Raw genomic sequence first — 27,169 nt, 5'->3', positions numbered from 1 at the left:
GTGATGTTGGAGTGGGTCACGTGTGCGGTGCGAGATTCACAGATCGGGCCAGGAGTGCGTGCAGAGTTGATGGAGTTGCGCTACGAAACCCGATGACCCGAGTTCGATTCCTGCTCACGATCAACACCAAGTGATGGTTTCGCCAGCTGTGGCTGCAAAGTTTGGTAGTACATGTCATGTATATCGTTTATTGTAAATTTTCAATCACAGTTCCCAAGATCACTGTTACATTGCTTTTATAGCTTTATTTTGGTGATTTCGAAAACGTTTTGGTTCAGCCATATTTGTTTGTTGTAGCACAGAGTTAGACTGATTACTTTAATATAAATTGTATTATGGTTGTTACTGTTTGACTTGCATCCCACTGGGATTTTTGCACACAGCGTTGATATACGGTGCTTTTTCTGGAAGACTTTGCTGTTTTTTCCTGGATTTTCTGTTTGCGCTTAGTCACTTTAAGATGTTTCTTGTTCATGTTTTTGTTTTTTTTATTGTTGCGGTTGCACCCGATTTAAGAGCCGAATGGCTCACAGGGCTATACCTAATAAATGAAACTTAAAACTGAAACTGATGATTATAATCTGAACCGATTCAGGGCCTAACCTAGGTCGACTCAGCCTCAAATAGGTAGCCTGGTGCGGTGTGTAAACATCGCCACTGGGGCGACAAAGGTCAGGCGTGATGCTGGCCACACGCCCCTTCGGTTACCATACCGCTCCTCAGAGGTGCTGTTCGCTAACAGCACTTGCCCTAACAGTCTATTAAGGCTACACGGTGGATCGTTGCCTTTGTGCACAGATGGGGCTTATGCGAGACACCCACCTGCAGGAGCCAGGTTTAACAGGTTAACCATTTGGGAGTTTAAATATGATGTGGAGTGACGTCACCTGCTCATGATTATTAATGAGGGGGGGGGTCCATGTGGAGGACGTAACCTGTTCATGATTTTGATTTAAAGCTTTCGTGACTGCAGGGATTCATATTCTTGGTTCTTTCGGTAAAGTCACGTAGAAGGGAAATAATAAAATAATATTTTTTACCTGTTCATGATTATTAATGAGGGAGGTTGTTCGATGTGGAGTGACGTCTGCTCATGATTATTAATGAAGGGCGGTTCTCCATGCGGAGTGACGTCACCCGCTCATCATTATTAAGAAGGGGGCTTTTCGATTTAAAGCTTTCGTGACTGCAGGGATTCATCTTCTTGATTCTTTCGGTAAAGTCACGTAGAAGGGAAATAATAAAATAACATTATACTAGTTTTTTTATTATGTTTTATTTTTATTATTTTATTATTTCCCTTCTACGTGACTTTACCGAAAGAACCAAGAAGAGGAGGGGGCTGTTTGATGTGGAGTGACGTCAGTGAGGGGGGGGGGGGAGTACTACGTCATCCGCTCATGATTATGAATGAGGGGTGGGGGGGGTGTCCATTTGGAGGACGTCACCTGCTCCTGCATATTAATGAGGGGGATGGTCGATGTGGAGTGACGTCACGAGCGTTAAGGACATTCCTGGGTGATTATAGGAGGTATTAAAGGCGGTGCAAAATGGTTTTGGCCCACTTTGACAATGCATCGCACGTTATTTATTTAATTTTAAATGTCTCTTTTCCTGCCAAGGGGTCGTCCATAAATGACGTCACGCACCTGGGGGGGGAGGGGTCAGACATATGTGACGATGTGTGACGAGGGGGGGGGGTTGACAAAAGTGACGTCACATCAAAATGCGCAACTTTAAATAAATAATATAGACAACACGTTCTACTTAATTAAATAGACTTTTTAACAAATGTTTTCTCCTACAACATCAGAGTGCAGCGTCACATTAAATACGCACTACGATGACAATAGTTTAAAGCGATTTGAAGCATGTTTTTTTTTTTGGGGGGGGGCAGAGCTTTGTGATGTCATATTTAAAGGGAGGTCTGACTTTTTGTGACGCCGTGTGACGAAGGGGGGGGGGGGGGTCAAAAATCGCGTGACGTCCTTTATGGATGGCCCCCAACACAATAATCCAAGTCTCGGGGGAAGCCGGGTAGTAAAGCGAGTTTAATATAAAAAAGTCTATTTTCTTACCAACGTATTACAACTACCACCCTCCTCATCAAGCGTGGTCTTAGTTTCTCGCCCAATGGTAGTCGCTGCCTGCCATCTCGGTTGACAGGTGGGTATTGCATTTGGCACAAATACAGCTGAGCCTTGTGTGTACGTTGAACTTCTTTAGCACCGTACGTAACCAACCGTGCTCATCATTGGCAATTGCGTCTGGGGAATAGGGTCCTTCTTGAGATATATCCATCTCGGACATCTGTGAAAACAGAGCGTCATAGTCCATTGGATTTCTCCAGGATAAATAAAGACTCTAAATGTTGATTCTGATATCGGATCATACATGGCCACCATCTCATTTCACACCACAAGTATTTTATACTGGTAGGAACCACCTGCTTCCACCAGCCCATAGGGGATTATTGCGTCCGTCCGTCCGTCGTGGATCCAAAATGGGAGGGGTGGGGCTGGGTGGAGAGGGGAGGGTGGGGAGGGGCTGGGTGGGGAGGGGAGGTTGGGGAGGGGCTGGATGGGGAGGGTGGGGCTGGGTGGGGGGTGGGAGGGGTGGGGCTGGGTGGAGAGGGGAGGGTGGGGAGGGGCTGGTGGGGAGAGGCTGGGTGGGGAGGGAAGGGTGGGGAGGGGCTGGATGGGGAGGGTGGGGGTGGGAGGGGTGGGGCTGGGTGGGGAGGGGCTGGTAACCCCGTGGTGCCCTAATAAAACTCAACGTTTAACCTACTCACGCCGGCTTGTGCCCGCCCTCACAGTCGGGCATATTTGCGGAATACACCACGCCGCCGTTGACCCTGGCCATTGACCGAGCAACCCAACGTTCCTACCAGCTCCCTCTGCAGGAATGTGTTTTCATCATGCACCACTGCCAACGCAGCAGCATCACCAAATACAGTAGACGAATGTCGATTATGCGCGTGCAGTTTATCCGATTTACGGATTAACCGCACACCTGAGATTTTGCTCATGGATTTTCTCTGAAGCCCAAATTAATCATCTAAGCACATTTACACGTTATTCTTGGAAATGTTTATTACAAGTCGCGTGCTTAAACCGAACAAATATGTGCTCCGGTTAATCCGAAATCCAGGTGATTGCCACTACAGCACAGTAGTAGCTTATCTTTACAATAGTGGGTGGCAGGGTTTGATTGACGTTGATTGGAGCGGCTCTGCGACCAAATTCGTGAGCCGATCAAAGTGAGTGTTATTGTTATCACTGAGCATGCGCAGTGATAACAAACTAAATGTTCTTAACTTGAACATAATTGCTACCTATATTAGTCGTTTGTTGCATAGAGATCCGCGGAATTTTTAAATATTTTTTTTTATTTTCCGCGATTTTTTGTTTATCATTCGCATCACACAAACGTCTCGAAGCGCCGTGCGATCGGGAGAGCACGACGGATCGGAGACCGATCGAGGGAAAATGACGACGAGGCAGGGTGGACACAGGCTAGGGCATGCACGACCCTACAGGATGCAGTACAACAAGTAGGATGCTGGGCATTCAATTCTCGCTGATTTGGTCACTTGCCTACATATGCAAGTAGTTAAAATTTACAACCCCTTATAAGTGAGCTGTAACGTCTACAAAGTGTGCCAAATATAAACCCTAACTGTTCTACCCGCTGATTTGAATGTCGATTCACCTTTGGGCTCAAGTGAAGCTGTTGACCTTTGCGCATGCAAATAATATCGTCGTGCAAAACCAAACCAACAATCCAACAGCGCCAACCCACTACCCTATCTCACCTCGTGCAAAATTCAATGTTATCTTACGATGGGAAAGCAATGAAATAGATTGCTTATTATATAAATTACTATTTTGTCTTATCTATTTTACCAGGTAAAGGCCACCGAGCTATACAGCTCTTTTTTCATGGCCACAAATGATAGCTCAACGAAGTGGCTCATCATGTGGCAATGTATAGCAGCCAAATACTCTAAACGCGTGTTTCTAAATGTGGAGGGAAAAAGCGGAGGACCCGGAGGGAAATCCACGGGACCACGGGGAGAGAGACACGCAAACTCGAAACATACAGACGTCAGAGTCTGGATTGAACCCACGCACTCCTGTATACCAGGCGAGGTAGTTAACATCTTGCCACCGTGTCGCCTAATTTAAACCCCCGCCCTCCTCCGACCCCCTTTTTACGTACGTACTTAATGAATCTCATGTTATTTTTATGAAGTAGAACTTTGGAATGCTTGGTCAATTTTACATTCAATATTTGTACGTCTGTGTGTGTGGGAAGACGCTAGAGAAAACGGTAAACACTCACCCACACACGATGACAAAAACATTCGGCACCAACATAGATCAACAACCTACTTTCGGCACTGCTTCCCATCATCACCACTTCATTACCCCTGCGTGTGGGTGGCTTCATCACAAACATGGATTCATTCCCAAGTGACCCACCAACCAAACTACCAAGTCGTCGGAATAGAAACCGCAATGCCATCATGCCCGGGTGTACCACAGTTCAACGGTACAAAGGTTTGAGATAATGGTGGTTGGTGAGACAACCCCGCGGTCGTGGATTTACTGCTCGTTTTAGCGGTTCGCGGTTCAAGCGCTTCCGCCACCCTGGTTAATAATGCGGGTGTATTAACCAGGTCTGCCGTCTGCTCCACGGTAAATGTATTGATCTATTCTGAACTTGTTTCGCACCGTACGTAGCCAACCGTGCTAATCGGAGGTGCGGGAGGGGAAGGACGGCAAACTGAACACAAAGAGCTGTTCAAGGAAATGCGCATGCAATCTAGATGATTTAAAAGTGCGCAGCTCCAGTGACTTCCTAATATCAGAAGGAGCGTTCCAGACGGCCGCGGAAGTGCAACTGAAAGTGCGCGATGCGTGACCGTCTGTTTGCTTCATGGCTAGCCAGAAGCCTCCGCGATGATAACTGTGAGTTCACGTGATGATGTATGCCCCTTGATGAGATCGGCAAAGGAATTGTGGTTAATTTGTGGCAATAACTTTGCTTGTAACCTCATAACGCATTCGCTCGGCAAACCGGAAGCCAGTGGATCTCGGCGAGCACTGTGGACGGACATGGTCGAGTCCTGCAGAACCCGTCATGACACGTGCCAAAGAATGTTGTGCACGTGCAGGATGATCCCATGACGGCCTTCCCGGTCCCTCCACTGTCTTCCATGTTCTCCCGTTGGTGTACGGTTGCTTTTTCTGCAATATTTTGCTGTCTTTTCTTGGATTTTCTGTTTGCACAAAGTCACTTTAAGATGTTTTCTTGTTCATGTTTTTTGTTTTCTGTTTGTTGCGGTTGCACCCGATTCAAGAGCCGAATGGCTCACAGGGCTATACCTAATAAATGAACTTGAAACTTGAAAAACTCCCCCCCCCCCCCCCTTTCCTTAGATGCACTGCTCACAATCCTTTCCCCTACCGCAGTAGGGCAGCGAGCCCCGGACGGCCTGTGATTAGTCCCTAATTTTGAGGTGTCTATTACGTCGAGTTTGTTAAACTTTTTCCGCTGTTTTTTTCTCTCCCTCTTTTCTGAAATACACTTTGCATGATTTAATAACGAGTGTATATATAAATACATTAATAAAAAAACTATCATGACGCTACTCTAAAAAATACGAGGCCACGAGCTGGAATCCCGGTCAAAATTTGCCAAGTTTAATAAACGACTTGGAAATTCCTCTTCTTGGTTCTTTCGGTAAAGTCACGTAGAATGGAAATAATAAAAAAATAAAAATAAAACATAATAAATAATATTTTTTATTATTTTATTATTTCCATTCTACGTGACTTTACCGAAAGAACCAAGAAGATGAATCCCTGCAGTCACGAAAGCTTTAAATCGAAATTTGACTTGGAAATTAAACACTTGGGAAGCCGCAACAAGAACATTGACCCCCTACTGGCAGACTGCTTGATGCCCACTTGCTTTACCCGGTGCTGCAATCACCCTGTGTGACACAGGGACAGCTGCCACTGAGGGTGTCCTCTGCGTCAGGACACGTCGAGATGTAGTGCATGGGAGATGCTGTATAAGCATTAAGCAACGATGATGCTGATGGTGGGATAAAGAGTGCCAATCAGAGTACTATCATTTATAACAAAGATGCGAGGCGAACTCATGTCACCAGGTTCATGGGGGAGTGCACTCAGGGCGTGACTTTCACAGTGTGCGAATGGTTAAAAGAAAGAAAAACGTGTCTCATGGAAAATGAAACCTGTGTTTAATCTAGCAATGTCCTGATACGTGCACAGTTTCAAGAAGGTGACTGTATTAAGTATAAATGTGTCGTTAATGATACATTACACTTACGCGACTTTATACCAAAAATACTTATTTTATAAATAATATTGGTTGCGAAAGCCTACGTGCCAAACAAGATTAGTGTATTGTTGTTGTTTTTTTTGTTGTATAATTTATATTTTTTATAATGGATAGCCGGGCAACCTATGGATCAGTCTTCTTGTCCATAATTCTTAATTAGTGCAGTTTTCCAATTAGAATGCATCTTTCACTCGCTGATCATGAAATGCAGGGAAATTATTCTCTAATGACGATGATTATTTGTATAGCTGTAATACAACCCCACGAAATTGTATTACAAATGCAGGCCAATGTGCACCCTTCGTATTACAGTTTCACCAATGTTACACTTTCACAATATTTCGCTCACTTTATATTGCTTTACACGATAACATATAACATGGATATATTAAAAATTAACAGCCCTTTGTCAATCCCATGCTGGATAACGACCTTGCTGATCTCGTTAAGGAGCATAAACCATCACAGCGGCTTCTGGCTGTCCATCAAACAAATACGGTCACTGCATCGCGCGCTTTCAGATGCACTTCTGCGGCCGTCTGGAATGCTCTTCCTTCAGATTTTAGGAAGTCACTGGATCTGTGAAACTTTTAAATCAAAATTGAAAACTCATTTCTTTAGAACTGTTTTTGTGTTTCGTTTGTTGTCCTTCCCCCACACCGCCGATTAGCGCGGTTGGCTACGTGTGGTGCGAAATAATTTCAACATACATATTTACATGGGGGTCGTTTGACCATACTTCAACCGCACTGATTAATGTGGTTTGGCGAAAGGGGATGCCCACGACCGGTTCTGATATCACTCGCCACTGATGTTCGCCGTACTCAGGAGTCGAACCTTCATCACCAGGTTCACGGTGGAGTTCACTCATCACTGCAAAATCTCCTACACCTCCGCTTTCATGAATATAATTTATTTTGTTCTGTATCAGTGTAAGCATTGTACCAATATATGTTGTTCAGTTGCGCACAACTGTGTCGTTTATTTGGCATGCACGTTTATTTTGCACTTTTTTATATTACGGAACAATTCGTTGTATTGCGTGGGCTTTGCAGCCAGTGCCAATGTATTTACTCATATATTTCATTTGCTCATATATTTTCTCATATAATCATTTGCTCAAACATTTCCCGTCACGCCTTGCCAGGCTTCTCGTGTGAAGAAGACTTGTTTTCTTCGTGGCATCTCACCTAACCGCAAAATCCATTTTCCCACCACCACTTGCCCGAGAAATTGAATTTGAGCCAATACATAATTGAAAAACTTAAAAACAAACATTTTCACCAGTGTAATTCATTCACACATAAAAAAAATCACGTAAAGAATGGGCACCACGCTCCTTTCCACATTGACACCCCAGGTCTCCCTCAGCAAAGGCATTCATCTATACAGCACCCCTCTCTGCCGCTTTTCCACTGGCACATCTGAGCTGAGCCAAAGCGGGGTCCTCACAGTGATCGTTGTTTTCCACTGGCTGTTCGCCACGTCGAGTTGGAACCACACCACGAAAATCCGGGTTTAGCTTCGGGCAACGGCAGGGAGGACAAATGACGGCGGGGCACAGAAGATGCGTCCAGTCAGCCAGCATGTTGCGAGGAGACGGCGTCACCGCACGTCATCGACAGGCATCGCACACTCGTTCCCTGCAGGTGACGTCAATGGCATGGCTTGGCTCCGCCGGTGGAAAAACCTGGGGCTTCCTGAGCCGCGCCAGGCATGGCCCCAGAGCGGATCGGTTGTACGGTGGAAAAGAAGTATCATTGCCCCGGTGGCTTCTGACTGGTAGTCTAAATAAAAACCTCGAACTGATATGAAATTATTTTAAACACATTTTTACCAGGTAAGGCCAAATGAGCTATATACAGTAGCTCTTTTTCAGAAGCGACCTGGCCACAAATGATAGCTCAACGAAGTGGCTTATCACGTGGAAATGTATAGCAGTAGACAAATACTCGAAACGTATGTTTCGAAATGTGGAGGGAAGAACTGGAGGACCCGGAGAAGAATCAATGCGACCACGGTGAGAGAAACACGCAAACTACAAATATATAGCAGGCGTCAGGCTCGGGATCAAACCGACAACCTCCTGTTTACCAGGCGAGGTAGTTAACATCTCGCCACCATGGAGCCCTCTGACATTAACCAACACGTATCTTTCGATTTAAAGCTTTCGTGACTGCAGGGATCCATCTTCTTGGTTCTTTCGGTAAAGTCACGTAGAATGGAAATAATAAAATAATAAAAATAAAACATCAAATAATTCTCACGACGTTTCGGTCACAACGCAAGCAGCCGTCTTACAGAGTCTACTCGAAAGACCTGCTCTCCACCTGAGGACGGCTGCTTGCGTTGTGGCCGAAACGTTGTGAGAATTATTTTATTATGTTTTATTTTTATTATTTTATTATTTCCATTCTACGTGACTTTACCGAAAGAACCAAGAAGACAACACATATCTCTTTTCCTGGTCCCTAAGCATCTTGAGACGTAGTCACATTAAGTCACTTGATAAATAAAAATCGTATGACAGTACACTGTGTGCTTGCCAAAGCCTTGTTTGAGACTGAGCACATTTCCTTGGGGCAAAACTGTTACTATGCCATGAACGTTAAATTAATTACGATGATGATTATGATGGGAGCATTGAACTTCAGGGTAATCTATGGTGTGTGATTAATTGTCCCCACCAACATTGCAATAACAGCATATTAGTCACACTTTAATCACTCCAAAATGTTCAACGCCTATACAGTTTGAGCCAAAGCTAAACCATAGAACGTCTAAGAAAACTCAAATAAACTGACATGTACAATCATTAGCCACGCACGGGTCATGTATAAGCTCTGTTGTGTAAATAATATTCGTCCCCGTGCAAGTATTATTTTCATTTTGTTTTGGCTGCGTGTAAAGCGATGGTGTTGAATGCCCTTTTGTAATTCTTGTCACATGCTTCTGAGGTAACTCCTGTAAGACACAAAGAATATATTTAGATTTTTTCACGTAACATAATCAGAATTTTTACATAACATCCACGCGTCAGCACAAGCTCCCTGGTTTTACTGTATTATTTGACGAATGGCAGTTGACATCGCGTGGGGAGACTGTGAAATGTGTTTTTTCTGAGTTAAAGATAACTGTGGTATCCATAATACAGATTTTTTTTGGGGGGGGTTAGATTGTGTTAATATATAAATGTGTCGTTGAACCCGCCACCACCCGACACAGCCAACTACCCCCCCCCCCCTCCCCAAAAAAACCCCTCTCTGTTATGGATAAACTAACTGTGGTATCGATGCTTTATAGTCAACAGCAAATCAGTAAGCCACAAAATGACTGACTGAAATCAACTTAAATTATCCAACTTGGACCCCTCATATCGTAAAGTGAGCCTGATTCTATTGACGAGGCAAATGTGTGTCGAAACCGTTTCAGGTTTTGCCTGTCTTGATTAAATGCTGCCAAAATGATGCAACTGGCAGAAGGTCGTGCAGCCGATGGTTTGTGGAATAAATATTTTTTTAAGTGTAAAGATGGATACGTGAAGGAGACATCTTGTTTATTTATTTTGTTATTTCATCACACGGTGGGTTGAGGCACTTGTAAATAAAGACACTTGCCCATTGTTGCATAGCATGGGGCATAAATTGAAGTGACATGTTTAGGATTGTTGATTCATTGCTGCAGTCTGAACACCATGGTGATAAAAAATGAACCCGGAAAGTAATTCATCCAGTTCTTAATGCAGCCAGCATCCTTGTGTCATCTGCACTGACATCATTATCCTTTTTAAAAAAACGACCTAAACCACAAAAATAAATCATTTGAATGCAGCTGTAAAATCAATTCAACAAATGATTCGGTGATGCCGCTGCATTGGCCGCGTTGCTCAAACGCTTTAAACAAAATAACTCGATACATTCGTCAATAACACTGTCTTAAAAAAGGCAGGCCACTCCACCTCTGTGGCAAATGTGTTAGGTTTTGTTATTGTAATAATCTATTGAGACCTTTAATAAAAAATATATTTACTTACCTCAAAGTCTGAGTGGGCAACACCACTGATGGTTTTGTAAATATGGTCATTGAAGTGGAGATATTCAAGATGCAGCTCGAAGCAATTTAACCATTCAAAACCTTTCGTCCAATGGCTTGAATTCAGACTGTGTGACATCAATCAGTATGGAAGTACATCAAGTAGGTTGTTGGCCATGTGTGTGAAGTTTTAGTGATCTCTCCAAACATGTAACTTTTCCTGGCACTCTGATTCCCTCTCACCGAGGTGAACTTGGGTTACTCAAACACACTTCACCATATCACTATTTGGACCAAACCACAGGGGGAAAAAAACACCCACGGGATGAGGGAACACTCAAAGTCCATATGGATAGGTCAATACCCTACTTCATGTACTGTATCCTGTATGCCAGGGGTGGGGAATGTCCGGCCCGCGGGCCGTATAAGGCCCAAGAAATCATTTGGTGTGGCCCTGCCAAGGCAACCGCAGGCAGGACTCGAAATTCAACAAATCTAGGAGCAAACCTGGAAAAGCAGTTGCGAGTAGCAACATCATCAATACCAGCTAACATCACACGCCTCACCAAAGAGAAGCAGTTACAGCCATCACATTAGGGGTGAGTTAATTAAATGTTTGACCAAATATAACGGGCTAATTTTTAAGTTGATAATTTAGCATGGCCCGCGAATGATGTTTTAAATATCCAAATAGCCCTTGGCAGAAAAAAGATTCCCCGCCCCTGCTGTAGGCAGTACAGCCCAAGCCACAGATGTTTAACGGCCTTTATGTGATAATCTCTCTTCGAACCACCAATCCCAGCTCCAAGAGACTGGATTACAATCAGGCACCACCGCACACACCCAGGCAACATCATTTAATAAACAGTGACCAAACACAGACGGATAAAGTTAGATCGCCGAAGCTAAATAGGAATGAGCCTGGATAATGCTTGTATAGGTAATCGAATTGTGCAAAGGACAGGCGGAGTCGACATTATTACACTTGTAACGTTACATGGAAGTCACGGTAGCGAGATGTTAACTACATTGCCTAGTAGACAGGAGGTCGTGGGTTCAATCCCGACTCTGACGCCTGCTGTATATTTGGAGTTTGCACGTTCTCCCTGTGATCGTGTGGATTTTTCTCCGGGTCCTCCGGTGGTTTCCTCCACGTTTGGAAATGTGTGTGTTTCCACATGATGAGCACCTTCATTGAGCTATAATTTGTGGCCTCTAAAAACAGATATATATATAGCTCAGTGGGCCTTACCTGGTAAAAAATAATAAAATTAGGCATTGTGGACAGTCGAGGGCAGGACAAAACTCCCACTGACCAGCGTGGTGGAGTATACGAAAATAACCCCCACAACAGACCATGCATGGTTTGCCCTCATCCAGCAGTGGATTGCCAACACGAGCTGTATATGCTCATGAGGGTGGCTTTTGGCTCTCCATAAAACAAAGACAGTCACTGCATCCCGCGCTTTCAGGTGAACTTCTGCGGCCGTCTGGAACGCTCTTACTTCCGATATACGGAAGCCACTGGGCTATGCAATTTTAAATCCGGATTGAAAACTTATTTCTTTATAATTGCTTTATGTGTTTCTTTTTTTGTCTTCTCTCGCACGTCCAAGTAGCACGGTTGGCACACATATGGTGCGAAAGAAATTGAACTGACATCAAACGCAAGGCGCGAAATACAAGCATGTGTCAGTCTATCGGGCTATAAACCAGCGCTTTACAAATGCCAGAGTACATGGCAACTGCATCATTATTCGGTTACCTCCATTGGCAAATACGCGGCGTGGGAGCTGGATATAATAGGCAACTTGTGTTGGTTTACTTTGCTGTTCAAAGGGAATCTTTATTAAGTGCTGTGGAAAAGCAACCACCACAGTGTTATTCATGTCAGGCTGATCTCTGGAGTGGGTGGCGATGTTTGGCCCAAGTTTTGTTTCCTTAAGTTTGAAAGTCACATCACGTTTCACACTGTCGAACGAGAGTTGACGGAGGTCACTCTAGAATGGCGATTCGAGCAAAAACAATATCCATCCCCTTGAGAAAAGACACGAATGAACCATTAATGATCGCCAGCAATGCATATATTGGATCCTTTGTCATTACAACTGATAAAATGAATCCACCCACTCGAAGCAATAGTGCGTATGACTGACTGAGTTCAAAGGCCAATTCATTTGTAGATTGGCTCGTCATTCTAGCTAATTATCTCGGGTTTTAATCGGCTCATAAAGTGCCGCATCTAATTCAAGAAATAACAACGCATTGGCTACCCAGAATAATAATTACAACTTGATTACATCTAACCTGTACTGCAATGCATCTTTTAACCCAGGCCAGTGGGAGGTTTTCAATGTTGCACGTTAGATTCATAATAACGCGTATCATAATGTCGACTTGTAACGCACACAGTGTTCGCTCACTCTCGCAGAGAGAGAGAGAGAATACTCTTAGTTCTTTCGGTAAAGTCACGTAGGTAAAAAATGAAATTAAAATTAATTAAAAAAAAAAATAAAAAAATCACGACGTTTCGGAGGCAACACAAGTCTCCGTCATCAGGTGGGACCGTCACAGACAGATTTGCTGCATCAAGTGAGGCAGGGATTCAAGATGAAAGCTCTTAAATACAAGTTAAGGGGGGGGGGAGCTTATCAGAATGTGGTAGCCAATGAATGGAACGTATCGGGAGGGGGGGGGGGCTAAGAGAGAGAGAAAACGACTCAGAGGTTCGAAGAACCACAGAAAAGTGGGAAAGACAACAGCAAATTGCCCACGCTCTACAGTCCTCTACATGTAAAGATATTTTCGGCAAATTAAACATTGTTTATGCGTGGGAGGAAACTTCAGCACCCAGATACAAAAAAAAAATCTACGCGCGCTTGGAGTGACACTCGATTTCGCACAGACGGAACAAGTGGAGTCCACGTGTTTCTGTAGCGCCTTCTCTGGACGAATCAGGAAACGCCACCTCCTGAACGCCCAGAGGAAGGAAAGTTTCACAACGCTCGCCGCCTCCACTGTGCTGGGTTACAGGCGTGCGCCACCACTGCCCGACAATGTCCATCGTACTCCCTAAAAGCTTACAGAAAAAAAAGCAATTCTAATCCAGAGAAAACAATTGACAATCAAGGTTACATTGCTTTTAAGGAAGCACAGTCATATAAAGTCCTACCGTTGCGTTTGTTGAAGTGAGTTTATTGGGTGATCGCTTTTATACGACAAGATAACCCTCTTACTTTATGACCAAAGGTGATCACAGCAAATTGGCTTTAAGTGCATCGCATTGGTGTCACGCGATGCGAAAGCTCACAATGTGATTCGTAAGAGCGGCACAAAGCAGTTGCGTGAACGTGACACTGATCAGCACAGGTTGGGCAAGTGGCGTGTCCAGGTCTCGTTCAGATGTCACATCCCACTGATATTAGCCGTGTATGAATGTATGTTGAACTTCTTTCGCACAAAAAGCAGTTATAAAGAAATGAGTTTTAAATTTGAATTTAAAAGTGCATAGCTCCAGTGGCTTCCTAATACCAGAACGAAGATCGTTCCAGATGGCTGCAGAAGCGCATCTGGAAGCATAATGCGGTAATCATCTTCGTTCAATGGCCAGCCAAAAGCCGCTGCTGCTAGGATGACCAGAGTTCATGTCAGATCAATAAGACGAAGCGTTCCCATTGCTAAATGACCACCCCTCCCGTGTGGCGCTTATCTTCACCCTGCAGTCCAGGACCAGTGGTGGGAGTTCCACATTTTAATAACTGTGCAGTAAAACCCAAGGTGAGCCCTACGTTAGCCTAATTTTCCGTTTGCTGGGATGTCAACTTCCCACCGGGTGGTGCAGCCTCAACAGGCAGTGCTCATTTGACTGACCTCAAGAGGCGGTGACGATGATGATGATAATGGGACTGGGGTTCACGCTGGCCTGCAGGGTATGAACTCACGTTCATTTGATTCCGAGTTTTGCCAGCAGGCTAACCAATTTCAATATTCATATGGCACAAATTATTTGCAAATGAGTTGTGGACAATTGTGCTCTTTAATTAATTCAAAGTATCATCCTCTAAATCGTAAGCAATTCACTGTCTCCAACCTCAGCACCGTAAGTATTTTCCATTAAATTGTGGAATACGCTCAAACAGAAACAACAATTTATACATAAATGGCTTCTTGTTCTACTGTACGTGCACTGCGAACACTGTGTTTAGCGTCTAAAACATGTCATGTTGTAAATTAGGGGGCCAGTCCACTCGAGGCGTGTTTGGAAGGGGTGTGTGTACGTGCAGAGCGTTGGAAACTTTAACGTATGTATGTACGTTGAACTTTTTTCGCACCGTACGTAGCCAACCGTGCGAATCGGAGGTGCGGGGGAAGGGCATAAAACCAAACACAAAAAGCAGTTATAGAGAAATCAGTTTTCAAAACCGAACACCCCTGTACTAAATGTGGTGTTGATCCACTCGTAATTAGAAACATGTGCCTATCCTCACAGGGACCTGCCGTCAAGCGCACAGGTACAAGTCATGCCCATGGCCCTTTACCCATTTTCATTGGGGGGGGGGGGGTGTGGGTGGCTTTTACACTCGAGAGAACATGTCTCGGCACTGGACTGGGTTCCAGTCTTATTGTAAGATCGTTAAAAGAAATGTCACAAAATGGATGCCATGCAGCGTCGTTACGTTTTATCCCCCCGGCAAGTACCCAGTGGACATGTAACGTTGAGCCAACGTTGGCACGTGGCTTGAATCGTTGGCCCAATGTTGGGTGAACGTTGGCCCAACGTTATATATTCACTGGGTACTGTTTAAAGTACTGGGATTGTCCACTTACACAATGCAGAGCCAGTTCGTACAATATACATTAACACTAAATTTTTTAAACTACACTTTAAAACGAACTTATTAAAAAAATAAAATCTGTTTTGAATCGAGGAAGCGGACAGGTACAGTCGCAGCAACACCCAGTGCTCACGTTCGCAATTCAGTCCACATGAAGAGCCTGCCTGAGGCAGTACAGCAGGAAGGTTGCTGACATCTGTGCCGATGTTGTTCATGTATTTGTTTGTCCCGGTGCTATGGTCTGGTTCCACGTGCAACACTAGCGATGTTAATAATGGACAAACATCCCAATGCAGCATAATTGTGAAAAACAAGTCCTGACATTCAGTGAGGATTTTCTGGGCAAGTCAAGAAATGTAGTACTGTATTTGCAACAAGTAAACATGTTGCCCCAAACAAACAAGTGCGGTGCCTTTGCTCGCCTCTCTTGCTGCATTATGTTTAGTATAAGCGTGCGTCGCATTTGTCAGTTTATCGTTAAGAACCACAAGGTGGACATCGTGAACTGCAGTGGCATGGAGATTGCAGTCTTGGACGGAATGGGACCCAATTATAGGTTGATGCAATAAAATTTACCATCATAATGGCTGAAATGGCGCGAGATGATTAGTGTGGTGTGCGGGTCCCAGTTTGGTTGAAGGGAAAAGTGTGTATAGTAGTGTATAGTGTAGTGTATAGTAGTGTATAGTGTAGTGTATAGTAGTGTATAGTGTAGTGTATAGTTGTGTATAGTAGTGTCTAGTGTAGTGTATAGTAGTGTATAGTGTAGTGTATAGTAGTGTATAGTGTAGTGTATAATATGTATAGTAGTGTCTAGTGTAGTGTATAGTAGTGTATAGTAGTGTATAGTGTAGTGTATAATGTGTATAGTAGTGTCTAGTGTAGTGTATAGTAGTGTATAGTGTAGTGTATAGTAGTGTATAGTGTAGTGTATAGTTGTGTATAGTGTCGTGTATAGTACTGTATAGTGTAGTGTATAGTAGTGTATAGGGTAGTGTATAGTGTAGTGTATAGTACAAGACGGTGGTGAGGCCGGTGCTGTTGTATGGGGCCGAGTGCTTGGGGCACAATAAATAGGAAGGACCACGCTACGGCAGTCACAGAGATGAGGATGTTGCGGTGGATGTTTAGTCTTCACAAGGAAGGCCAGGGTGAGAAATGGAGAGGAAGACGCCATGTGGTAGAGACCACAGAGAAGACGAGAGCGAAAAGGCTCAGGTGTGGTTCGGTCATGTGGAGAGACAACGAGAAAATCGTGTGGGTCAGAAGGTGCAAAGTGATGCAAGTGGAAGGAAAGAAATCAAGACGAGGAAGGCAGCAAAAGAGGTGGGAGGGGGGGGGCGATGTGGCGCAGGACAGGGCAGCGTGGAGAAGGTTGGCAAGGAGGGCGGACCGCACGTGAGTGGGACAGACGTGTGGAAGATGAAGAAGGAATCAAATTTACCAAAATAACCGGGGAACAGCAATCCTATCGGGTGCCCCATTTTTAGCAAACCACACTCTAACCACTGCGGTTGAAGTTTCATCCAACAACCCCATAATTTTATTTTTCTTCTTCCACCTCCAACCCAGCTTATATATACGCTCCAAGCTTGGCAGTGTTTCATTCTTCACCTGAAGACGGCTGCTTGCGTTGTAGCCGAAACGTCGTGAGAATTATTTTATTATGTTTTATTTTTATTATTTTATTACTTCCATTCTACGTGACTTTACCGAAAGAACCAAGAAGATGAACGCCATAATTGCCTTGTCATGTGAGGGACTTTCATCCAGAGTCGGACTGACAAACGACTCTGCAGTACATTGCTGCTATTGTACTTTATTTATTTTAAAAGTAAATACTGCATTGTCAATTCCTGTCCTGCATTGGTACTATAAGTTGAGCATTGGTGCCACCGGGTGGTACGAGTGGAAATTGCATTGTGTATAATGCACTCCCGTGCAGGTACTTGGGTCGAGATGGAAGGGTTTTGTATTTTTGTATCCAACAGCCTCTCTAACTAACCCTCCAAATACTCAGTGTGTTGTTACAATGAATATTAATTTAGTCAATCATTTTTTTCGTAGATTAATATTTCTCCCAACCACTTAGATGCTCGGTGATAGGTAACATATTAAAACATGTTATTAAATACTGTAATGAATAATAATCACGATAATAATTGACATAATTTAGGCCATACACTACTGGATGAAGGTCTCAACATAATATGCCAATCACGGGGGGGGGGGTTGTTTGACCATACTTCACCACACTGGTCGTGACATCTTCTTGGTTCTTTCGGTAAAGTCACGTAGAAGGGAAGTAATAAAATAATACAAATTAAACATAATAAAACAATTCTCACGACGTTTCGGCCACAACGCAAGCAGCCGTCCTCAGGTGAAAACCAGGTCTGTCGAGGCGACAGCGTCATTCAGACGCTGTCGCCTCATTCAGACGCTGTCGCCTCGACAGACCTGGTTTTCACCTGAGGACGGCTGCTTGCGTTGTGGCCGAAACGTCGTGAGAATTGTTTTATTATGTTTAATTTTTATTATTTTATTACTTCCCTTCTACGTGACTTTACCGAAAGAACCAATGAGATGAATCCCTGCAGTCACGAAAGCTTTAAATCGAAACTGGTCGTGAAGGTTTTAACATCGGTGGCCCCTCACGTGCTTACCCATGGCCGGGAATCAAACTCGGATGTGTGGGTTCAAAGGGCGGTCTGCGAAGCTATACATAACTGTGTTGTGTTAACATTTACAACAGAATGTCAATGTACTACCGCCAATACGTTTTCACGGTCGTGCTGTATAGACAGTTCGCTACGATTTCGGGTTGTACCGTGTGTTGTTCAGCATTTGTCTGACGTTTCGCTCCCAGCACGACCTGCTTTTGATTCCCGGCACTGGAACAGCATCTCGATTTAAAGCTTTCGTGACTGCAGGGATTCATCTCCTTGGCTCTTTCGGTAAAGTCACGTAGAATGGAAATAATAAAATAATAAAAATAAACCAATAAAATAATTCTCACATAATACTCACAGAGAATTATTTTATTATGTTTTATTATTTTATTATTTCCATTCTACGTGACTTTACCGAAAGAACCAAGAAGATGGAACAGCATCATTGGCGACTGATATCTGAACGAATCCCAGCCCACTCGCCACCACCACTTCGCAAACCTTCACCGACTCTAGTGTGGCGCAGCCCGAAGAGACATCGAAGAAATGTCCACGTACGTTTGTAGGCTCGGTGAAATGTGCACAACTGTACAGTGCTGGCAGTCAGCCACTGTTGTGGCCCTGAATTGCCTCCGATGGCTTTTAAGTGGTATGGGAGTGCACGCTTCGCTAAACTGCACATGGACCCATTACCGCATCTTGGGTTTCATTCAACTTGAAGTTGAATCCCACGCCAATTGTATTTCTGTAATTCTAATACAATTGCAGGGCCTGTGTTAGGATGGAGTTATTCTTTTTTTTAAGACAAGGCAACCCACACGTCATTTGGACGTGACTATCTGTCCCTCCTAGCCAGAAAGCCAACTAGCAAAACTTTTACTTATATAGAGCCCTGTCTCACTCGACTTTTCTTTTGCCTTGTTTATGCTGCATGTTCCAATGTATCTCAAATTCCCACGTTGTCTTCATTTCTAGTTGTTTCTCTATTCTGGTCCCATTTTTTACATGCTTTTATTTAACTCACTCTGTCTGTCGTTGTTGTTGTTGTCGTATCCTCAAATCTTGTAACTCAATTTTAACCCACTTCCCAATGTGGTATCGACTGCAAACTTGGTATACTTATGTCATACTGATGACAATACTATATTCTATCAAAAAAATAACATTAATTTGTATACGTTATGTTTCGGCTTGGGTCGAATTGTCCACGCTCAACTGACGTTGGCTGTAAATCACCACGGCCCCTTACGTTATGGCAAGCTTTGCAGCTACTTCCTGGAGTCGTGGAGTTGTGCCATTACGAGTAGGGTACATTTCATTAAAGCGTGTTTTAAAAAAAAGTATTTTAAAATATTACTTATTACCTCTCTCTTCCTCTATATTCCTCTCTTCCCTCCACTGTGTCTCACCCACTTCCCTCCCCCTATCTCCCTGTTTCTCTCTCTCTAACCGCTCACACTTGCTCTTCCTATTCCAAATTCTCCCTTTCCCATATCAATCTCTCTTGCGCGAGCCAGCCAGCCAGGAGTCCAGACATGAAGCCAGCCAGCAAAACTTTTTTTTCTAATAAAGCATGAAATTATAGTAGCAAGAATAAGGGGCTGATGTTTCAAACGGTTCCAGCTGCTCTGGTTGAATAGTTTAATCTGACATTCCGTAGTGTTTAGCTGATTGTTAGTATTGGGCCATGTGCATGGGTAGGTTTGTAAATAGAAAATTGCAAAGTATTATTTGATCTTGCCACCATAGGCCACTTCTGTCATTTTAAGCTTCCCTTGTATTTTTTCCCTGGTCAAAGATTTAGGTGACTTTACAAGCTTCCCAAGTAGCTCAAAGGTAAGAACACTGAGCTGGCACTGCACTTCTGAAATCCTGGGTTCAAGCTAGCCCGTATGTTTGTATGTATGTACGTACGTTGAACTTCTTTTGCACTGTACGTAGCCAACCGCGCTAATCGGAGGTGCGGGGCAAGGACAACAAGCAAAACACAAAAAAGCACTTCTAAATAAATTAGTTTTCGATTTAGATTTAAATGTGCATATTTACAGGTCAGTGTGAGTTTGAGAAGTTGGGGGGAGCTGGGAAGGAGGGGCTGATGCAGGTCTGGTTCAGATGTCACATGCCACTGATACCAATGTGGCCAGGAATCAAACTTAGGTGACACATTCATGGTGTAGTGCGCTAACCACTGCACCGCCACTCACTCCAGTGTATGGTTTGTAGGGTTATAATTCATGTTTCCCTTGAATAAGAATTAGGTGAAGTGACACTGATAAATGAACAGATATTTTCTTTTATGTAAACATTCCCTATACAATGCCATTTTGTTCAAGTGCAATTAGTATTTTACTTTAACCTTCTTTACATTTAATGGTGAAAACTCGTATTACATTTTTGGCTGAACTGTGCTCCATCCATGTAGATGGAATGCTCCTGCCAATAACATCTGGCAACCCAGCAACATTTGTTTAAAAAAGCCTGACTCTGCTGATGAGACCCAGGAGGTCAAAACCATTCCAGAGTTTGCTTATTCAAACAAATACTGCTGGATTTCATTTGTCTGCAAACCAGTGGGCTGACGGACAACAAAAATGAAATATATATATTTTGTATGTGAAGAGACAAATGGCGGTCTCTGTATTCTACCATTCAATTGTTAAAAAAAACATCAACGGCACGCAGATTATACCTCCCACATCTCTCGACCACCCTCAACTTAGAAAGAATGGCGCAACTCACGGGAACTTGATGTGGATGAATGCCCTGGAGGCCAGGAAACCGCCGAGCATGCACGCACAGCCCAGAGAGAGGCACAGGTAGCGGTGCAGGCGTGAGAGAGAGGGCTTTTCAGCTGCCAACATCAGCAGAAAGCCCAGGCCTCCCACACAGAACAGCATGCCGGCAGCCAACCCTTCCAAGATGTACTGCGAATGTAGGCTGCAGATGGACCGCAAACACATGAGTGAACTTTGAAGACCTTTGCTTTATGAATGTGTGTTGTGTGTAGAGTTTTTGTTCAGGCTCTTATTATTTTTGCCAGTGGGGAGCCCCCCGTTAAGGTTCCGTAATTATCACATATTTCATGAGTAAATAGTGGAAGAGAGCTAAAATAAATGCCAGGTGTGGGAACCGAATTCAGATACAAACTCGAGACAAAGCAGTGTCTGCAAAGAATAAGCAAGGAAACGTACAAATCCCAGTTGTGTTTGAGACGCTGGTCATTCCACAAATGACACCGTTGGTTGCCACTGACCTGTTAGCCTTGAAGATAATGGGGCGCTGATGTCCGCGAACATCAATCGCGCTCCCTATGCTCGGAGGTTCGTGAATGACGTCATATATCACGCCTGCAAATCGATCGAGGGTCAAGTTTGTGTTTTAAGAAATATGAACAGTCGAAAACAACAGGTAATCATGATGCTTTGATATTTGCGACGTACTGTTGTAACTCTTTGGTTATTTCGGTAAAGTCACGTAGAAAGAAAAGAAAATAAATAATAGAATACGACGTTTCGATTGCAACACAAGCAACCGTCATCAGGTATGAAAGAATGAGAAAACAAACCTAGTAAACTTAGTGCAACATTGTACATAATATGTATATATAAAGTGGCTTTCCAATGAGACCAGCCCTTACGATCAAAAATAATTCCCACCATTGGCTCAGGATTACAGAGATAAGCTCTGTTAAAACGCTTGCATAAGAAAAGTGACACTAACTTGACAAAAAAAATCTGAATTTTCATTGAATTACCTGTAATTACTATAGCTCTAAAGGAAATATATATTTTTACATTATAACATTTAAACTTTTAACACAATCGCAGTCTTTATCCTGAGCAAACAAAGATAAACAAATAGTAAAATATACTCTTAGGTTATTTCGGTAAAGTCACGTAGGTAGAAAAATAATAGCTCACGACGTTTCGATCGCAACACAAGCAATCGTCATCAGGTGGGACAACCACAGCAATAAAAAAAACTGCTAAAGTAGGCGAGAGATTTCTTGCTGTGGTTGTCCCACCTGATAACGATTGCTTGTGTTGCGATCGAAACGTCGTAATGTATTATTTTTCTACCTACGTGACTTTACCGAAAAAAACAAAGAGTATGGATTCCTGCAGTCACGAAAGCCTCAAATCAAAATAGGAAAGTGTAGTAGACTGCGGATGAGCGCCACTTCTGCGCAGTGGAGCTCGCACGCGCAAAGCACATCCGCACCTGATACAAGTACGAAGTAACCGATCATAGTTGCGATGAACGCAGTCGTCGCAGAAGGGATCACCAGCCAGCCGGGCTTCTTTATCCGAACCCTCGGCCACTCTATGACTTGTCCCACCATTGTCCTGCACCGAAGCCAATCACAACGCGTGCGAGTAAAGTCGTGTCGTCTGGTAGTGTGGAGTGTCGTGGTGGGCGCTCCGCGCGACGAACCCGGCACATCCGAGTTCTCGATTCCCGCTCACGGCCACGAACACCAGTGACGATTTTATGACCTCCCCGAGGTTGACTCAGCCTCAAATGAGTACCTGGTGCAGTGTGTAAATATCGCTCCTCGTGTACCGTTCCGGCCTTAATAAATGCTCGCTAACAGCACTTGTCCCACAAGTATGTTTAAGCTATACTGTATGGGGGGGGGGGTCTTTGTCTTTGGTAGGTGAAATAGGTAAAGGTGTAGCCTCGCAATTGCTTGTTCACAGCCACTGCAGGTGGAAGGGCCTCCACTCGAGCTAACTACGGAGGGTATTTGAGCCACTCATCAACATTTCATACGAAGTGTTGGAATATGTAGGTGTTACCCACACTTTAACCCATCACGTACGCTCTGCCAATTGACTAACTCGTGGTGCACCAGTTTCTACTGCTGGGTGGATAGAGATCGGTGGGGATTTGAGTTTCAACTGCAGGATAAAGACCCTTGGGCCCTGGGATTGCAAGCAATGTGTGCTAAACATTATGCCATGGCAGCTCACTTGGCTGGTGGGCTCACAGAGCTAATGTGATGCATATTGCAGACCACCGAGTCTCAGGCTCAAAACCCAGGAGTCCACCAAAGACAAAAAAACCAAATCCTCATGTTAGACAATTTGACTTTTCTCAACTGAGCTGAATATCAGTAGAAAATATAAAACTGAAAATGTGGGTTTCATACGTAATGTTTGATCCATCAGAACCCCAGATGTGTGAGCCAATATTGCAACAACTACAATATCACACTCACCCTCTTCCAGATCCTCCGTGAACTCGTGTGACCTGTGGCGTAACACAGTTACCTCTTCCCTCCCTAACCACCGGCGCCTGCCACCAGCTCCAGCAACCAAGGTGTCCTCTCCATCTAAGCCCCCGTTGAACCTCCCCACTGTGGGTGGTCACTGCTTGTAGATTTGAAGCTTTCGTGACTGCAAGGATTCAAAATAAAAATTAATAAAAGTAAAATAAAAAATATTTTTATTTTACTTTTATTAATTTAAATTTTTTTCCTACGTGACTTTACCGAAAAAACCTAAGAATATGGTCACTGCTTCTCTGCTGCTGCTGCCCCTGCGATCTGGAACTCCCACCATCATCAGGCCGTCTGCATTACTGACTCCATCCATCTTTTCAAGTCCAGGCTTTAAAACCTTCCAGTTCTCCTCTGCCTATGACTGACCTTGTGCATCTGTCCACGTTTTTTGATTGGCACTGATAGGACATGCGTAGGATGCCTGCTCCACATAAGGTTTCCCTTGACCGTAATAAAATGTGTCTCTTGTTATTTGTCCACTGCAGAATAACTCTAAACTCGTTTTTTAGATTGAAAACTCATTTCTTCACAACCTGCTTTTTATTGTCCTTCCCCTGAACCTCCGATTAGCACGGTTGGCTACATACGGTGCGAAATAAGTTCCACATACATCCATACGATACGCGTGTCTTTGTGTTTTCTCTACAACGTCTTGAGAAGTGATCACATTTGAACGCTTTATAAGTACAAATTATGTTTCGTGGCTCAAGCGATTTTTAATGGAATATGTACGGATATCACGCAAAGTCTGCATTTTTTTGCAAGAGGCCAACATATGGCTCAGCGGTTGTTGCGGTCCTCGGTGACAGGATTCAACACCCAGCATGGAAATACAAAAAGCAATGCAAAAAATAGTGGCAAAAAATAAATTGCAACATTTTACAACAATGCACAGCTCATATTTTTCACGCGAATGAACATTACTTTGATACTTGACCACTTAAAACAACACTTCGATTAAAAAGCCAATTGTCATGGATGATTTGCAACAATTTTATTTACAATGTACCCCTACCAAAATGATTATCCAACATTCGTAAGGTCACAAACACTATTACGACTTGGTCGACGAAACTTCTCAATAGTCAAACATTGTTTTTTTTTTACATCCTCATATATCAACAATTCCGTTCGCGTCTATCCCTTTGCTTCATGTCAACGCAACACGCTTCCCTCCGCTCACCTGTCCACACACACAGCGGCACTTGGCTGATGGGAAACAGTGGCCCTTGTGCCCCGCCGTTAAATGTACGGGACGAGTTCTCTCTTTCTCTTTACACGCACGTGACGCCGACTGGGACACGTCCGCTTAAGCGTGAGAATAAAAGCATTAGCAACAGGTGGGTGTATTCACACGAAGATAATGCAACGTGTGCTCTGTCGTGACATTTTGAGGCTTCTCTGACCAAACCTGTGAGTCCACCTGTGTCCATGAGAGGGCACTGTTGGTGCTACACGTAAATAACACTGGTCAACACACTTTTTCTGGCACAAGGTATTCCAACGGTTTTAAGGTAATTTTGGAGTGCTAATTCCAAATCTGGCATCAGTTTTTGTCTATCACATCAGGTTTTTGAGATATCAAATATTGCATTTTCTATAAAAACTGCAGAAGAATAATATTAAATAAATGTGGATATCTACATAAAATTATATTATAAACACACTATCCTAAAAATACAGCACCATATTTTAACACTAAAGCAGTCACTGACTCGCAATCATAAGTGAGTTAATTTCGGGTAAAATCAATGAAAATGGGGTATGCCAATAGCATAAAAATGATGTGATAGAGAAAATCTGAGATCAGATTTGGAATCAGCACCCTGAAATTAGTCTAAAACAGCTGCAAAAGTCCAGGCCAGAAAAAAAATGATTTTTTTTTGTTGACCAGTGTAATCTATGAAATACGTGAAATGTATCATAACACAAATAAAAAAAATCGGTTAAAATAAACATAACGTAAATACAAAATTAAGTATTAAATAATAGTTTATAAATGCAAAAAAAAATATTGCTGTGGTTTTCCCACCTGATGATGATTGCTTGTGTTGCAATCGAAACGTCGTGATTTGTTTTTCATTTATTTCTACCTACGTGGCTTTACCGAAAGAACCAAAGAGTATGGATTCCTGCAGTCACGAAAGCTTCAAATCAAGATTAGTTCATAAATGAACTTACCTTTATCTCATCACTTTATCTCGCATCCCTCTTTCTCATCCCTTTCTCCCTCTCTCGATGCAGTAGTCGAGTGGAGTTCCAGATGTGATTTGCGGATGGCGAAAATCGCGGATAGCAAGTTTGTGAATAACGATGGAATACTGTACGCACAGTGATCTATTAAAGTGTATAAACCAAGGCCGTAACCATGGAGTCAATATTGGGGGGCTCCAAAATTTTCAGGGGGTCAGAAAAAAATCTTAATTTGAAAACTAATTTTCTGCCTAAAATATTAAAAAATGTCACTAACACATGGGATGGACTCTTTATTTATTTTTCACAATAATGTCTAACAGTGTATCGTATTACATTGCTCTGTTTTTTCTTTTTTACCTTTTCTTGTTTCATTGTATGTAATGGCAGAGATTAGGGATTAATAAAGTACAAGCATAACCACAATCATATGGACAGAAATCTATGCATTGTTATATGAAGACAAGTCCAGATATTGTGGCCAAGGTTTATCAAATTAATTTTTTTTGATAGCAATATATTGGGGGGGACATTTTGAGCATATTTGAATATTTGGGGTGATGTGTCCCCCCCCAATATATATTATAATAATCACTACTTTGCCTTTTATATATATGGAGATTACGGCCTTGGTATTAACAAAGGTACAGAGGGCTTATTTGTCACTGGATATTTACCGGGTTACTGGTAGACTGAATGCAGTTGAATTGGTATGCTGTAGAGATGTACTGGATGTGGTGTGCTGGGTGAGCGAGATGTTAACTACCTCGCCTGGTATACAGGAGATTGTGGGTTCAATCCCGACCGTGACGCACGTATATTTTTCTAGTTTTCGTGTTCTCTCCGTGGTCGTGCGGATTTTTCTCTGGGTCGTCCCGGGTTTCCCTCGACATTTAGAAACATGCTTTTAGAGTATTTGGCTGCTATACATTTCCACATGATAAGCCACTTCGTTGAGCTATCATTTGTGGCCAGGTCGTTTCGGGGAAAATAGCTGTATAGCTCAGTGGGTCTGACCTGGTAAAATAAAAAATATATAGTTTAGTTTTAATTGTTTAGTTATAACTGCAGCACGAATTGTGAACACATCACCTTTACTGCACCTCTTGAAATATTGAAAGCTGAGCATATTTGAGCCTGGTTATATTACTTGGACAGGAGGCTGTCTGGGAATATCAGGTGTTGTTGGCTTGGCCTGCAATGTGGTCTTTTCATATTTTTTGGATTTATACCAGATATACTCCGGTTTCCTCCCACTTACAAAAACACACAGTGATGGATTATTATTTTTTTGCTGAGGTATTCATATGGGCAAAGAATTGTTATGGTATTACCATATTACAGTACTACATCCGGGACAGAGGTTAAGTGTTGATTAAACGCAGCCAACTAAAGTGAACCTTCACGGCCAGAAAAAAAATCTCGAGACCTTTACCAGTTCTAGATGTGAAGCTTTCGTGACTGCAAGGATTCATACTCTTAGTTTTTTCGGTAAAGTCACGTAGGTAAAAAATGAAATTAAAATTAATAAAAATATAATTTATTAATTTTAATTAATACAAATAAAATGTATCAATTTTATTTTCATTTTTTACCTACGTGACTTTACCAAAAAAACTAAGAGTACTTTACCAGTTCCCCCGTAACGTGCAGCGAAACGTCGAACACCTTGCCGTGTTCGGCACGACCGCTAAAACCTACGCAAGTGACTTTTTCAAGGTGCAGCTGCCAATTTGAATTCGGCTGCAAGGCTGTGTCACACTAGGAAACAAAAATTC

The 27,169-nt window shown here is 43.1% G+C and overlaps 1 protein-coding gene across 1 annotated transcript; it reads right to left on the bottom strand.

Moving 5' to 3' along the window:
- Positions 1-9,078: 9,078 nt before the first annotated feature.
- LOC144732150 (oligosaccharyltransferase complex subunit ostc-like) lies at positions 9,079-24,485 on the bottom strand. The gene is made up of 5 exons (XM_078613478.1): positions 24,382-24,485; positions 22,136-22,260; positions 21,168-21,261; positions 20,654-20,851; positions 9,079-9,339 (listed from the first exon to the last, which is right to left on the bottom strand). Exons 2-5 carry the CDS (start codon positions 22,254-22,256, stop codon positions 9,318-9,320), a joined length of 435 nt encoding a protein of 144 aa, XP_078469604.1. The 5' UTR covers positions 22,257-22,260; positions 24,382-24,485; the 3' UTR covers positions 9,079-9,317.
- Positions 24,486-27,169: the final 2,684 nt, after the last annotated feature.

This window comes from Lampetra planeri, chromosome 41, assembly GCF_965212315.1.
Source record: "Lampetra planeri chromosome 41, kcLamPlan1.2.h2, whole genome shotgun sequence".
NCBI classification, from domain to species: domain Eukaryota; kingdom Metazoa; phylum Chordata; class Hyperoartia; order Petromyzontiformes; family Petromyzontidae; genus Lampetra; species Lampetra planeri.
This window is presented reverse-complemented; position numbering and strand designations above follow the sequence as displayed.